Genomic DNA, 17,302 nt, shown 5'->3' with positions numbered 1-17,302 from the left:
TTTGAAGTAGATGGGGAAAAAAGAATATATTCATGTATATTTGTATATAGAAGCACTGCGCATACGGCACTATTAACGGTGAAGGGAAATTGATCTCACACACTGCCACTTGACAGGTAAGCCGAAACCTAGAACAGAGTGAGCGTGACGTGATCAATCGAACTGAGACTCTTTCATGGACTCCCCATAGTATGGAATAGACGTGGCGCAGATAGTCAGACTGATAGAAAAGCGCCAATAAACACGAACAACAACAACAATGCAGCGCTTAGTTTGTATTTGCGAGCGAAAGGCTTACTTGCATACCTCTTGTCCGAAATGTAAACCTCTTGTTTTAAACAACGCATCGTACAGACAACTTCTACTCTCCACGATGATCATGCATGCGATGGAGCGGGGTCCGCGAGAGGCGATGCGCTTGCAGGTGCCAGGTGGTAGCAGGGAGGTGGTCTCTCTTCCACCTCCCTGGTGGTACTGCGCCAGTTATGTTCCCGTCGAATGGGTTTGCGCTGCCACTTTTCTGAGTCAGTCGTTCGGAAGGTACGGCAGTTGTCATGAAGCTACACCCACGGGGACGGGGAGGCAGCCCGCTTATAGCTTCCATGCGGGCTGAAAGAGCAACTGGTACCAGTTGGATATACCTGTTGTCAACTGGTACCAGTACGACCAGTTGAAATACTGGTTGTCAATTGGTACCAGTTATAAGTCCAGTTGGCCAGACATATCAAATGGTACCAGTTCTAGGACCAGTTGCAAATACCAGTTGTCAGCTGGTACCAGTAAGGACCAGGGCAGTCGACATGAAGCTACACCCAACGGGGACGGGGAGGCAGCCCGCTGAGCTACCATACGGGCTGAGCACAGTAACTCTCGCCATGGCGCACCAATTGTTTCCCTGCTCCTCTTTGTACGTCCTACTTCCATATTTACCACTCATGCCGACAGCTGCAGCACGGTCTCCGAACCACTGACTCAGAACAAAAGCAGAGCGAACCCATCTGTCTGTAACGTCACTGATTGGCTAGCTGCTATACCGCATCGACCAATAATATCACGGTCTCCGCTCCAGCGAATCGGAACAATGGAGGAGCTGCCGATCAATTATTTGCAAGTGCTATAAATACAGACTCACATACAAAGTTCAGTTTCTATTTGCGAGCGAACGCTCACACACCTCTTGTCCGAAATGTAAACCTCTCGTTTTAAACCACGCATCGTACAAACAACTTCTACTCTCCACGATGATCATGCATGCGATGGAGCGGGGTCCGCGAGAGGCGATGCGCTTGCAGGTGCCAGGTGGTATATAGCAGGGAGGTGGTCTCTCTTCCACCTCCCTGGTGGTACTGCGCCAGTTATGTTCCCGTCGAATGGGTTCGCGCTGCCACTTTTCTGAGTCAGTCGTTCGGAGGGTACGGCAGTTGACATGAAGCTACACCCACGGGGACGGGGAGGCAGCCCGCTTATAGCTTCCATGCGGACTGAAAGAGCAACTGGTACCAGTTGGATATACCTGTTGTCAACTGGTACCAGTAAGACCAGTTGAAATACTGGTTGTCAATTGGTACCAGTTATAAGTCCAGTTGGCCAGACATATCAAATGGTACCAGTTAGGACCAGTTGCAAATACCAGTTGTCAGCTGGTACCAGTAAGGACCAGGGCAGTCGACATGAAGCTACACCCAACGGGGACGGCGAGGCAGCCCGCTGAGCTTCCCCGGAGGGTACGGCAGTTGACATGAAGCTACACCCAAGGGGACGGGGAGGCAGCCCGCTTAGCTTCCATGCGGGCTGAGCACAGTCCAGTTGACGCCCTTCTCGTACCAGAGCGGGTCCAATATGGCTGTAGTCCACTCGCTGCGTCCGCGGTGTTATCACCCATTTCCATTTTCAGTGCACGTCGTTCAAGACGATTATTTACAGTAGAATTACCACAGTATCTCACCTCCTCATCCTTAGACAATGGAATGAAAAAAAAACCCAAATACAGTCAAACCTATAGACCTATAGACAGGTGGCCGCTAAGGCAGGTTTGACTGTATATCGAAGAAATTATCTCCCCCCCCCAACACACACACAACACACAGACACCTCCATATAAAAACCTCAAGAATAGCAATGGCAGATCATTTCTTGATCAGACATCAAGGGCTTCACTTCGATTTATATTGTCATTGATATGATGGCTGCTGCTCAACCTCTGGGCCGAAATTTGCCTAACCAGGCAGAGTTTGAGAGAATCACTCTCACCGAGATTGGCCATCGATTCAGGTTTGACGTCGATGCCATGGTTCGCTGGTGTCGGGACCATGGACTACTTGCCACAAGAATGGACTGTCCTGCCTGTGGCCAACCATGTGAGGAAAGACCCTACAACAGGACAGATGGTGTCACGTGGCTTTGCCAAACCCAAGGCTGTCGGAAGACGGTGAACATTAGAAAGGGCAGCTTCTTTGAGGGGAGCCGCCTTCAACTCTGGCAGGTAGTTGCCCTTTCGTACATATGGTCAACGAACTGCGGTCGTGCCCGAGGGATGTCTCAGGACACAGTAATGAAGGAAGTCGACGTCTCGAACAAAACGACGGTTGACTGGATGCAGTTTTTTCGAGATGTCTGCGTCCTGTATTTCCAGAACCACCCGCAACAGATTGGAGGACCGGGTGTAGTAGTAGAGATTGATGAGTCTCTGTTTGCGAAAAGGAAAAACAACGTTGGACGCGTCCGACCAGAAAAGTGGGTCCTCGGGGGTGACGAACCCGCCCGCAAGATAGGCTTTCTGGTCGAGGTCCAGCAGCGAGACGCGGCTACCCTGCTTCCCATCATCCAGCAATGGGTAGCACCCGGCAGCATTGTGTGGACCGATATGTGGAGGGCATATAACAACCTACCAAACTTGCCCCAACAATATCAACACGGTGTTGTAAACCATACGTTCAACTTCGTCGACCCGAACACCGGTGTGACCACCAACAGAGTCGAGTCAATGTGGCAGAGAGCGAAGGCAAAGTTCAAAGCGATGCAAGGTCCGAGCAACAGAGCAATGATAGGCGACTATCTAACGGAGTTCATGTGGGCGCAGCGCTTTTCGACAAGTCCATTCTTCCATTTGTGGACACAGATTGCCACAGACCTGTATCCCGTCAATTGATTTTAATCTAACGTGTTCGTCTCTTTATCGTTTCACTAAAACGTAAGACATGATTGTAGACAAACTTTGCATTGTATGAAGTAGCTGTGGGGGCATAACTTATCAAGACAATCTTTGCACGGTAGGCAATAGCAGTGGAAGCAGATCTTCTCAATAACAAATTTTGCACGTCTTACTAGAAAGGTCGGTATGGTGACACAAAACATTGCCCAGCTGGACTCGGGATGTCAGACCAGGATCATTTCGATGTGGAGGCAGGCGCGCTACCGACTGAACCAAATCACAGCCCGGTAGGAAATAGCGGCGGAGGCAGAACATCTCAAGGACAAATAAGAACATCTCAAGGACAGATATTGTACGCGGTGGACTATAGCAGCGAAGGCACAACTCAATCGTCACCCGGGCAAACTTGGAACGGTGGGCAGTTTCGGTAGCGGCTGAACTTCACAGGGACAAACATTGCATGCTGGCCAGTGTATCAAACGTGGTGTGTACACCGAGTTGATTTGGCAAGAGTAGTATCGGGAGGTTTCTGTTACCTCCTCTCTCCTGGTCTCCCACGCTCTCTCTTCTCTCTCTCTCTCTTTCTGTCTTTAATAGTGAGCCAAATCACCGCCCGGTAGGAAATAGCGGCGGAGGCAGAACATCTCAAGGACAAATAAGAACATCTCAAGGACAGATATTGTGCGCTGTGGACAATAGCAGCGAAGGCAGAACTCGTCACCCGGGCAAACTTGGAACGGTGGGCAATTTCGGCGGAGGCTGAACTTCACGGGGACAAACATTGCATGCTGGCCAGTGTATCAAACGTGGTGTGTACGCCGAGTTGATTCGGCAAGAGTAGTATCGGGAGGTTTCTGTCACTCTTTCTCTCTCTTTTCTCTCTCTCTCTCTCTCTCTCTCTCTCTTGGTTGTTCTTTTGTGTAATAGCACTCAGCTATCATATACAATTGCTGTATGTGTGACTGCTACTCTGGAATTTCCCATGACGCTGCCGCTGTGTGTACAAGCAGGATGGTGTTAGAAAAGAGGAAGAAACAAGAATCTCTCCATTATACCCATGCTTCGTGCCGCAGAGAAGTTACATGCTTTTTCACAGCGCTGTTGATGAATTGCTTTGACAAAAGACAGAACTTCTGTCTAAGTATACATCACTCGTCTATCACTTATAGAAGGGGCGGTATGATTTCACACAGCTTTGCTCAGCTAGACTCGGATATCACTTCAGGATCATTTCGACTGTGAGTGTGAGGCGGACGCGCTGTCGACTGATCCAAATCACGACCCTTTTGCTTTGGGAAATAGCGGCGGAGGCGAACACATCATTTCACGGACAAACTTTGCACGGTAGGCAATGTATGTATACATGTAGGCCTGTGGCGAGTTGATCTTGCAAGAGTATAGTATCGGGAGGTTATCCTTCCTCCACCATCTCGCACGGTCTGTCCAGGGAGATTAATTGTCCCACCTCCCTGGTCTGTCTATGTTTTTTTTTCTCCTTCCTTTTTCTCTTTAATTCTTTCACAAGCATGATGTTGGACATTTAGCGCAGTATACCTCTACGTGTCGGACCTCCTCGGTTTATTCTTTACTGATATGTTATGTTGGTATATTCATATCTGTTGCAAAACAGTCAAGCTTTGTACATTTATTGTTTAACCGCTTGTATGTAAAGTAATGTGTAACGCATGTAATTGTATTACAGATGTATATACATACTGTGTAATTCCACTTTTCATCTATTTTTATTTTACTTCATTGTATTTTATTGGTGGTGGTGGTGGTACTGGTGGCTGCGCGTGCGTCCGTTACCGTGATTTCCATATTTGTATCCTAACCCAAATTTGAATTGATTGTGTACTCGTGTATAGTATCTATTCTGTCTTCTAACCCTTGCTGGACAAAATTTAATTGAAGAGATTTTTTTTTGTCGTGTAGTTTTAATGTATAAACAGATTTAATTATTATCACTGTAGTTTACAAACAGTACATATAAGTTACAGCCATATGTATTCCTTACATAAACTTGAATTGATTCTGTGTGACTCATGACACGAAGTTGTTACCATTGAATTTGCATTCTTTTGTATTTGTTATTTCCGTAATAGGGTCTACTTAGCTATCACAGACATGTTGTATGCGTGATAGCTACGGTGGAATTTCCCATGGCCCTGCCTCTACCAGCGACATGTTAAAGCCAAACTATACAGTAACTCCAGTATGTACCGCAGCTGAACTGTCGATTTTTGCTCTGCAATGTACACGTATGCATTAGAAAAATTTGTGAAAAAAACGCTGACCGTGAGACACGATTTTAGTTAGGCACGTAGTGAATCGCGTGCATCTTTTTGGAAAAATGCGATTGCAAGGGTACAAATGATCATGACGTTACTTTCTACCAAATCCCACGATATGCTGAACGTGCGGTTAACGGGGAGGGCTCTTCTGGAATAAAAATCGTGTACTGCAATCGAAATCACTCTACACTTTTGATCTCAAAACACTCCAAAACAACCCAACATCCTGGCAATTCGCGTCAGCCAGGTAGGCCTAAGTCTCTTGGTAGACCATTTCGATGTGTTGGAAGTAATTTTTGAGAGATAAAACTGTTGGGAGTTTTAACCCATCCGAGAACTATGTTTTGTGGTAGCCAGATGGGTTCCCTCTGTCTGAGTTACGTGTTAGGAAACCAGGACCGTCGACAAGAGGCAGGTAAGTCTCTTGGTAGACCCTTTCGATATATTGGAAGTAGATTCTAAGTGATGGAAGATTTGTTTTTGAGCCCTTCTGGGAACTTTTTTTTTACGGGGACGGGGAGACAGCCTGCTCAGTCTCAATACGGGCTGAATTCAGAAGCTCTTGCCATATAACACACTTTCAGCGTCCCGCATGCTGTCATGCTGCCACTGCCAGGGAGCTTTCGTAAGCACGACGCGGCCGCTAGTTGAGCGTGCTGTGTGCAAAATATGCTTCTAGATGTGCTCAAATCCGAAAAACTTCCCTTCCGATGTTGGACACGGTTAAGCAGCTAGCCACCAGTAGTCATATTGCTACGGCTCCATCCACACAGAAAAGTGAAACTGCTGAGAAGTAGGGACGGGAGTCCGAGTGCGGAGACTGTCACAGCTGATTGCTTCCGCGTCCTCTCGGTCTTCCCGTCGTATAGCAAAAGTACCGACAGCCGCAGGGCCTCCGAACCAATGACTTATAACATTGGCGGAACCCGTCGGTCGATGACGTCAGTCGATGACGAAGTAGAACATGGCGTACCACCACGTACTATAATCCTTCCCAAGCGCTTTAATACACACTTGCAGCAACGCTCAGTCTACACTTAGAGAAATGAGCCAGAAATTGTTTAGCGTTGGTTTCAAACCATTTTGACGTTTTGATGACGTTATTTGAACCAATATTAGCGATCGTAAGGTTTTTTATTTGTTTTGTTTTGTTTTTGTTTTGTTTTTTAGAGAAATGGTCCTCGATATTACAATTGGTCCTCGATATTACATATGTTGAGAATATGAAGAGCTTGCTTCCAAAAGGCACTAAATCCATTGAAAAATGATGGATTTAGCGCGTTTTGGAAGCAATTAAGCTCTCCATAATAATATGTTTACCAAATTTATATCTATATTACGGGCCGTCAGAGTTGAAATTCAGTGCGTGCGTCAATGGCGATATGCAATGCTAATTTGTGTAAAAAAAAATCACATTTAAATCCGTTATTATTAAAGCTTGATAAGATAAAAAATGGCCCACATATTTTGGTACATAATTTTAAAGGCCTGGAGTTTTAAATGTCATCTGATGAGAAGTTGAGGCTGGAAACAGTTTAGCCTAAAGCTATCAAATTAAATGAATTCTTGTATGGAATGGGATATATGAAATTCATATTTGATTTGAAATATGTATTCGAACATACCATATCTCACTTATCCTTGACCAATTTTCATCCGGATTTCATTATTTTGTTATTCAATTGGTAAATTGCTTTTTCTTTTGAGTTATATCATATCTTTTCAATTTGATGACGTCATCACTGTGAAAAAGTTGATTAAATTTAAGCTTGTAAAATCTGTCCGTTTTACTTAATCTTAACTGTATGGCAGTTCAGTTTTTCGAACTACCAATTGACAATAGCTAACTTATCCTTGAACAGCTCTCTTTTGTCAGTTTTTAGTAAGATGTAGCTGACACCTTACACTTTTGTAATCTGCCTTTCATTTTTTTGATTGAATGTGTGAATCATGCCTTCAGATTTGGTTGAAATTGCAACTTGTGCTCCGATCTAGGGAGATTTTGTGTAACACATATTGTGCGTTGGCAGAACCTATACCTTTTCGCCCGCAGGATACCAGGTTCGAATACTGGTCCATGCAGGTGATTCTTTTTTTTTCTGTTCTCTCGTGAACATATAAAAATTACACGGCCAATTGCCCTAAATCATGAAAAAAAATAATGGATAATTTGTCAGTCTTGATAAATTTCTGAATCTAGTTTTGATTGTATTATTATAACAAAGAATGCCATTGTTATGGTGATCTGCTATTCACCCTGAAAAATATTTGACATTGAATTTAGTATCAGATTCAGAAGGGACAGGAGTTGTATACGTGTATTTTATATGTTATTGATGATCATGCGTGACAAACATTCCTATATGATCTCGTTTCAAGTTAAACAATGCAAATGGGTTTTTTGTAACTATGACGTCTTAAAAATTTGCGGTCGTTTAGCTGCATTTCTGCAATGCTTTGTCGATGTTTATCCCGAACTTCAGTTCGTTACAGCCAAAAGTACACTCTGTCTTAAAGGGGAAATCCAGTCCAAATATAAATTAGCCTGATAAGAAAGAGTACAATATTACAAGTTCTATAATTGTAAAATTTTGATTGAAATCGGGTAATAAAATAAGGAAGTTATGACATTTTGAAGTTTCGCTAATTTTTCAGGAAACAGGTCTTGAAAGGTCAATATGAATATGCAAATAACAAAGTGAGCATGTCGTATCCTCACAACTTGCCATAGCTTGTACACCTGTACATAAAATTTAAGAATTTCCAGTTTTTCATTCAAACGCAATAATGCCCGAGGCTCAAATCCTGGCATATCTAACTGATCACTAGTCTGAAGTTATTCAACCAGGTATAACATTATGTTATAAACTTCAGCGACAGAAACACTGAATTTTCATCATTTTTGGTACACGATCAATGGAAAATTGTAAGGGTATGACATGGTCAGCTCATACATTTGCATATTCATATCAACTGTACAAGAACTGTTTTGCGCAGAAATAAGCAAAACTTCAAAATTTCATAACTTCCTTACTTTTCATCTGATTTCAGTCAAATTTTTACGGGTGGATTTGGAACATTTACTCTTTAATCAGACTAACACTTATTTTTGGACTGGATTTCCCTTTTTAGTGTGCCATTCATGAAAATCATAATTTTGATGGCAGATGTAAATTGCATATCTCCTATTTACACAGTTGTATAAAAAGGGCTATAGCGGGAGGCTATATTGACGAGTCCCATGAGTGACTGACTGAAAATTTTGGGGTCATCCCACAAGACCGACACCCACGAATCAAACAACCCACGAGTTCGACATTGGAAAGAGGTCAATGAGTCATGCAGCTCACGAGGCGCATCAGCCCATGAGTTCGATAGAAGGTAAAAACACCCCACGAGTTCGACAGATACAACACGGGGCTTAATGTTATAATGTCGAGGCCCTTGTTATAGCTTAGTGTCGAACTCATGGGCTGTATAAAGTGAGCTGCATAACTCATGGGCTGTATGACTCGTGAGCTCCATGACTCGCGGGCTGTATGACTCGAGGGTATATTGGTCTCGTGACATGCACCCGAAAATTTCTGCATATCACCTAATTCGTCTTATAGTTGTGAATTCAAGTATAGTTACTAATGCTGCAGTCATTATTGCCATGAGGATTATTACTGGTTTTGAAGTTATAGGTGTATATTCATCCGTTAAAGATGGAGTAGAGTCTTAAGGACGATACCGACACGGTAGTCCTTCACTTGATTTCAAATTTTCACCACTTTTTTACGATACCTCGATTTTTGTATTGCATGCAGTGTATTTTTGTCGAATATCAAACTTTTTATCGAGAAGTAATGAAAGTACATGTCTTATATCTTTAACCAAAGCTTGTGTTCCTAGTGTAGATAATAGAGATACATATTATCTTCTACCCGACGTGATCCGTAATTTTGTTTGTTTTATTACATAACCATCTGTATTTCTTCCAGCTAGCATGTCGTTATTAAAAGTTTAGAGTATATGTTCTTTCATTGAAAATTGAATTATCAATAGCATAATAAAAAAGCGGACAAAATTGCTACGTGTTATTTCATTCTTCTTGTTCTTTTTTTTTTTTGTTGCTGTCATAGCAGATTTATTATATGAAATATTTGATGTGCATGTACATAATACACTATACATATTATGCTGATGGCTCATGAATGTACACGTTTCCGAGGAATGTGAAGGCATATAGATCACTGTGAGCGCACACCAGGGATATTGCCGCTTGATTTTCTGTTCCAGCTTTGTCTATGGCCTGTTTGGTCTCATCCCACATGGTCTAATACATCTAACTGTTACGTCTACAACTATAGGTCGTCTAATTGTCATTTGGTCTAATTGCCACTTTGCGTAATTGCCATTTCGTGTGATTGCCAATTATTATAATTTCGTCTAATAGCCAGTTGGTCTACTATCACGTAGTCTATCTACCAGATCGTGGAATCACCTGTTTGTCTAATTTTCTGTTTGCTTATTATTCCCCATTCGTCTAAGGCCAAGTAAAAAAAGAAACCAGTTTCTCGTCCTCGCGCGCATCGATTTTGGCCGCCGCATCGATTTTTTTACTATTTACTATTTTCAAAATGGCGCTGAAAATACCAAGAAATTCATAATTCTCTTCCCAGCCCGCTCCCCGCCCGCATCGATTTTCAGTTGCCGCATCGACTTTTTTGATATTTACTATTTTTTCGGCCGCCGAAAAAAAAAAATCAGCAATTCACCTACCAATCGTGATGTCTTATTTCTAATTACGCCTTGCGTCCTATACTTAGCTGTAATACAGCTGTAGCTTCTGTAGTGCGTATGTAATAACGCACGCATTTCACACTGCGAGCTCGGCAAGAAGGAATGACCCACAAAGCAGTTGAACTGTAGTTGGTGCATGGGCGGGCCTGGGCTGTGATGTACAGCGCACTCGGTACGTCGTGATGTAGACAGGACGTTGAGCACCTTCTGTACATTTCTCTCCTGCTGTTGCCTGCTTCATGTGCTGCTAGATTGATTGCGCAATGTAACCACAAACCCCGTTATAACGAGATCCGTGGGACCGGCGATATTACCTCGTTATAACCGGTACCTCTATATAACCATACTCATTAAAAACAAAGAAAAACATAAGCATGACGTCATATACCCATCAATGAAACTTAAACATATCCTTTGCGTTGTTATTACACAATTATTGAGCGTTATTATTGAGAGAATAAAGGGAGATTTTGTGAATTAGACGAAGAAATAGAGGCTGAAATGATAAGTTAATTCTTTACTGTAATTCTTGTTTGTTAAGCTTTTTCTAAACACCAGCGCAAATATGGGGGCAAATAATATACTGTAGAGTAACATACAGGCCTTGTTTACCGTAACTTGCTAGGTATTTTTACGCTGTTGGTGCCCAGCGGGAATGCGATGATTTCATGAATCATTTCGTCTGTAATCTTGTACACAATATGTACAATGTATGATCGTTGCGCCCAAATGGATTAAAAATGCGTTCTTTATTTTCTTCCGAAAATCTCTTCGCGTTTTGTACGACCGTTCTTGAAAATATGTGACAGGATTGAATGTGGGAGGTTGTCATCCTGTTTACGCAAATCTGTACCAGATCTATTCAAACTAATAAATGCGTTTGTTTCTTTTTCTGATTTAGGTTAACATGCGTCATTCAACTTTTTTTACGCTACTGTCACCTGGCGAGATCGCGATGATTTCAGAGTAACATACGTGCGTTGTTTACCGCTAACTTGCGAGGTATTTTACGCTGTTGGTGCCCAGCGGGAATTCGATAATTTCATGAATCATTTGGGTGTAATTTTATATAATGTATGACCGTTGCGCTCGAAGGGATTAAAAATGCGTTCTTTATTTTCTTCCGAAAATCTCTTCGCGTTTTGTACATCCGTTCTTGAACTGTTGAATGTGTTTGAGTCTATTTCTGAGCACCGATTAAGTAGGTTAACATGCGTCATTCAACAATTTTTACGCTACTGTCACCCGGCGAGATCGCGATGATTTCATTCATTATTTCGGCTTTAATCATACTCACTCATATTTTAATTATCATTCGTTAAATGATAATGAACACATCCAGATCTATTCAAACTAATACATGCGTTTGTTTCTTTTTCCGAGCACCGATTAATATAGGTTAACATGCGTTATTCAACTATATTTACTCTACTGTCACCTGGCAGGATCGCGATGATTTCACTAATTATTTCTGCTTTGATCATACACACTCATATTTAAATTATCATTTGTTAAATGATAAAGAACAAATCCAGATCTGTTCAAACTAATAAATGCGTTTGCTTCTTTTTCTGAACACCGATTAAGTATATAGGTTAACATGCGTTACTCAACTATTTTAACGCTACTGTCACCCGGCGGGATCGGGGCGATGATTTTATTATTTCGCCTTTAATCATCCAAACTCATATTTGCTCAAAACCAGCAAAAGAACTGGAAGTCGGAACTAAAATTGGAAAGGATATAATGATGAGTTGCACACGCATTCCAATTGTCCGTTTTTGGTCAAATTTTATTGTCGCTACATGAAAAGTTTTTGAATGCATTATCTATTTTTTTCTCGTTGCGCTGTGGTCTGACCTCATATCACGCACGCGTTTCTCGCGAAAAAGAAAACCGAATGATTATGTTTAATAATTAGTAGGAACATCGGAAGGTGTTCCTGTGTCTTATCGCGTGATTAAGAAGAAAACATGGAAGGAACGGTTCTCTGCAAAACGGGAAAAGACGTGGATAGCGAGATTTCGGTTTCCAATGTTTCATTTGTCGCGTGTTTGAAAGCGGCAATTTGGTCAAGAAATGGAACCTCGTTGTATCCGATCAAATTGTTTATGTTTTTCTTTATCATGATTTACCGAAATTGTCCTCGTTATAACCGGAATCTCGTTATAACCGAACACGTCATAACCGATTCGTTCTGCCATTACACGCAAAGGAAAACGGGACCGACGCGATCACCTCGTTATAAGCGGTTCCTCGTTTAACCGAACTCGTTATAACGGGGTTTCCCTGTAGTAGAGGAGACCAGCCAGCCAGCATAGCATGCGTTCTGGAGCTGGAAAAAAAAATCGTGGAGTGATGGAGAGAACCGATCTCAAGCGCACGTGTGCACAGCGAACGGCTTTAAATAGTGAATAAAATACCCGGTAGTATTCAACTGGTTCGTATTCTGTCTTTCAGTAAAAAGGAAATCAGGTGGTTGTTTCACAGGGTTGACAATTGGCAGTATACTGTCTGCGGCATTTTAAATCCTTGAGCGAATAAGTTTTCATATGAGAAAAGATCTAACTCAGTAAGTTTGTGTTGTGTTGACAGGCAAAAATAATGCTATGCATTTCCAGAGATAATGGTTGGATTCATAGGTTCAACAAGTGATGCATAAATGTGTATATTTTATGTTAAAAAAACGTGTTTTTTTTCCATACCCTTGATATGACGTACTGAATGAGTACAGTCACAGTGTAGTTAAATTGGTATACTTGTCATGCATAAACAGCAATATACGCAGATTTGGTATTAATTGTGCATCACTCAAATGATAAGTGGTTTATATCACAATATTCACACATATTACTTTCATTTTGACAGTCCTCGAAAAAATAGTAAGATATCAAATAGTAAGGACCTCCCTCATCGCCTTGCGCAAAAAACCCGGACGAGAAACTACTTTCTTTTTTTACTTGGCCTAATATTCATCTTTTTTTTTTTGTTACATGTACTAGTTCGTCCAATACGCAACTCATGGGCTCCATCCACTGTGGCTAATATCCACATTGGCAATCTATCACATGTACTTAATCAGTCTAGTCAATATTCATTTAGTCTAATAGCTAGTTGAGCTATGGTTAGTATACTGGCCAGTTGGTCTAATAGCCACTTAGTCTATTACACAAAATAATCAATGACCAGTTAGTCTAAAGCTCAATTTGTCTAATGTTCACGATCTAGTTCAGATGTTTGCCGTCTACAGTTTACGACCAAGTCCAGACAGTGTAAAATCATTACTGGTATTTTATATATCTATGTATCTATATATCTATATATCTATATATATATATATATATATATATATATATATTCATATATATATATATATATATATATTCATATATATATATATATATATGCATATTTAAATACATATAATTACATATATAGTATATATGTATATATATATTTAAATACATATAATTATATATATATATATATATATATATATATCTATCTATATATATATATATATATATATATATTCATATATATATATATATATGTGCATATTTAAATACATATAATTACATATATAGTATATATGTATATATATATTTAAATACATATAATTATATATATATATATATATATATATATATATATATGTGTGTGTGTGTATAATTACTAAAAGCAAATGATTCTTAAGCAATATATCATAAAACTGACTCATGCTTTGTTTTGTTGATACCGCTATACATTATGACATTTGATATTAACACTGCAACGCAAAAATGACAACAATAACATTAGTTCTTAGAAGCGCATAATACCATACGATATAGTCTCTATGCGTGTATACACAAAGACAAAAACCATGCAAACATTATTGTCGCAAACGCTGATAAAGATGAGTTTTTAACACAGATTTGAATATAATGATATCGTAATCCGAAGTGTTTATTATAACGTCTATATGTTAAAGGGGATCGTTCTATAATGCTGGTGCCATTTTTCCAAAAGCCCTATATCTTTAAGATGTCTTGGAATTCGCACTTATTTCAGATAGCAGATTCTTTATACTTGAGCTTCAATTACGACTGGGCTGTGGTTTAAAGGACAAGTTCACCTTCATAAACATAAGGATTAAGAGAATGTAGCAATATTAGTAGAACACATCATTGAAAGTTTGAGGAAAATCAGACAATCCGTTCAAAAGTTATGAATTTTTGAAGTTTTTGTGCAGTACCCGCTGGATGAGAAGACTACTGCAGTGTATGAATAACTTAGATGTCACATGCGTACAACAATATAAGGAAAATATAAAGAGAATTTCACAAAATTCCATCTGTTGAAAAAAGTATACATTCCCCTGACTCGTTACCGACAAATGTTATGGGTAATATTATTCCCCCTGCCTTTAGAAAGAGGCAAGTCAAGTGCTCTTTTATTATGCGAAAAAAGTGAAAATATGTTGAATTTTCTTTTACATTTTCTTTATACTGTTGTACGCATATGACTCACAAGCTGTAGTAGTCTCCTCATCCAGCGGTTCCAAGACAAAAATTTAAAAAATTCATAACTTTTGCATCGATTGTCCAATTTTCCTCAAACTTTCACTGATGTGTTCTACTAACATTGTTGCATTTTCTCAATCCTTATGTTTATGAAGGTGAACTTGTCCTTTAATGAGTTGTCGGCAACCAATGTGACTATGAAGGATAGAGGTGTTATGCATTACATTTTGTCTTCAGATTTCTTTTTGCGTGCTACGTACAAGCCTATAATAACGGTTGAATTTTGTATCTGCTGCATGGAGTCCTTTGGGCTGAGATTCCGGAACTCCAATGAGCAAACCGTCATACCTTCACCTAAGTAACTAAAAGTGATTACATGCACCACTTTCTCTGTAGTGGTTCTATCGTATCCAGAAAGTTTCTAATTCATCAAATCCTGCACGTGTAGGTTCGGGACTACCGATTACACGCGTTATCAAAGTATGTTTTCATACTACGGTCACCTTGGACGACATACGCCAAGGAGCTATACAAGCTCCGTGGATTTACATCAACATATGTCAACACACACACACACACACACACACACACACACACACACACACACACACACACACATATATATATATATATATATATATATATATATAATACCCCGAATGCCCACGACATGTCCTCCTCCAGGGTCCCTTCTCCAAGCTATACCCGCCTTGCAGCAAACAGACGCTTACGTCTCCCCGCGACACCCTCGGGTACAAGCGGAAGGAAAAAGTAAAGTAAAGTATATGATAGACCTATGATTGATTGATTGATGATTGATTACTTTATTGTCCACTCTGGAAATTCTTTGTACATTGGATATCACAACAAAATAAACGTTAAATACATCACAGGTACACCAACGACATATTACAAAATGCGATTTAGAATAACTCATATCAACATACAATAACACATACACCAGGAACAAAATCAAAATCAAATAAACAACTATACAAAAGCTATCAATACATATCACTTTTATACAATTATTCAACTCATAAACATATCATTAATGTCATTTTTTACATCACTATACACCAAACAATATCTCACCCATCTATACACATTCCACTTTATAATCATATTTCCAATATATAATTTTCATTAACCTCATAACTTTTAACCTTATCTAACTTCACCAAATACCAAAACTTATCTAATATCTTTCAATAGAATACTATATCATGATATAATTTCATAATAATAATTCAACCACATAAAAGGCATTTAATCTAATAATAAATAATGCCTTTTATATACGAAACAACAGTATAAATACTTGTCTTATCAACTTTCTCCCAAATGCCCCCCCCCAAAAAAATACTAGTGATACTACATAATACTATTACCAATACAAATTCGAATTACAAAAGTTTAAAAAAAACTACACATAATATAAACATAATAAAAATACAACAAAAACTAATCATAGAAACTTAGGGCCTATCTCATATACCCTGGCATTATAATTATGTGTAAATGGAATCCGGGACAAAAGAACTTTTAAAATGAGCACGCTTTGTGCGAGGAGGACAGAGTCTGATACCTGGGGGTGTTTCATAAAGCTGTTCTTAAAGTTACGAACAACTTACGAGCGACTGGTGATCAGTATATTGTGATGTGCTATACTTATCAGAATTTCAATAATTCAGCACAAAATCTGGTCTACAGTCGCTCGTAAGTCGTTCGCAACTTTAGAGAAGAAATCCAGTCCAAATACAAGTTAGTCTGATATGAAAGAGTAAAATATTACGAGTTCAATGGTATAATTTTGATCGAAATCGGATGAACAATATGGAAATTATGACATTTAAAGTTTCACTATTTTAGGGGATACTGTTCTTGAACAGTTATATGAATATGCAAATGGCAAAGTGAGCATGCCATTCCCTCACGACTCGCCATGTAGTTCGCACACAAAATTCTAAAATTTCTAGTTTTTCATTCAAACGCAATTATGCCTGCGGCTCAAATCCTGGTATATCTAACTGATCACTATTCTGAAGTTATTCAACCAGGAATAACATCATGTTTCAGATTTCAATGATAAAAACATTTAATTTTCGTCATTTTTTGTACACGATCAATGGAAATTTGGAAGGGTATGACATGGTTAGCTCACTCATTTGCATATTCATATCCTCTGTACAAGAACTGGTTTGCAGAAATTAGCAAAACTTCAAAATGTCAGAATTTCCTTATTTTTCATCCGATTTCAGTCAAATTTTTACAGTTGAACTCGTAAGATTTTACTCTTTATCAGACTAACATATATATTGGACTGGATTTCCCCTTTAAAAACAGCTTTATGGAACAACCCCCCGTTGTTGAGGCAGTAACTGTTCAGAGGGTGTGCTAAATCAGTCATTTACTTGTTTACTTTGGCCATCATTCTTTCCACCTATATATCCTGTACCATTGACAATTCCAAACCAATCTTTTAGACATACTTTCGTGGTCGATATATATATATATATATATATATATATATATATATATATATATATACATATATATATATATAT

General features: G+C 39.6%; 1 protein-coding gene across 1 annotated transcript; it reads left to right on the top strand.

The window, feature by feature from the left end:
* The first annotated feature begins 2,182 nt into the window (after positions 1 to 2,182).
* On the top strand, positions 2,183 to 3,148 carry LOC139739744 (uncharacterized). The gene has a single exon (XM_071650350.1). It carries the CDS (start codon positions 2,183 to 2,185, stop codon positions 3,146 to 3,148), a length of 966 nt encoding a protein of 321 aa, XP_071506451.1.
* Positions 3,149 to 17,302: the final 14,154 nt, after the last annotated feature.

This window comes from Diadema antillarum, unplaced genomic scaffold, assembly GCF_040938485.1.
Source record: "Diadema antillarum isolate AM-2024a unplaced genomic scaffold, OU_Dant_1.0 scf00000029, whole genome shotgun sequence".
Lineage (NCBI taxonomy): Eukaryota > Metazoa > Echinodermata > Echinoidea > Diadematoida > Diadematidae > Diadema > Diadema antillarum.
This window is presented reverse-complemented; position numbering and strand designations above follow the sequence as displayed.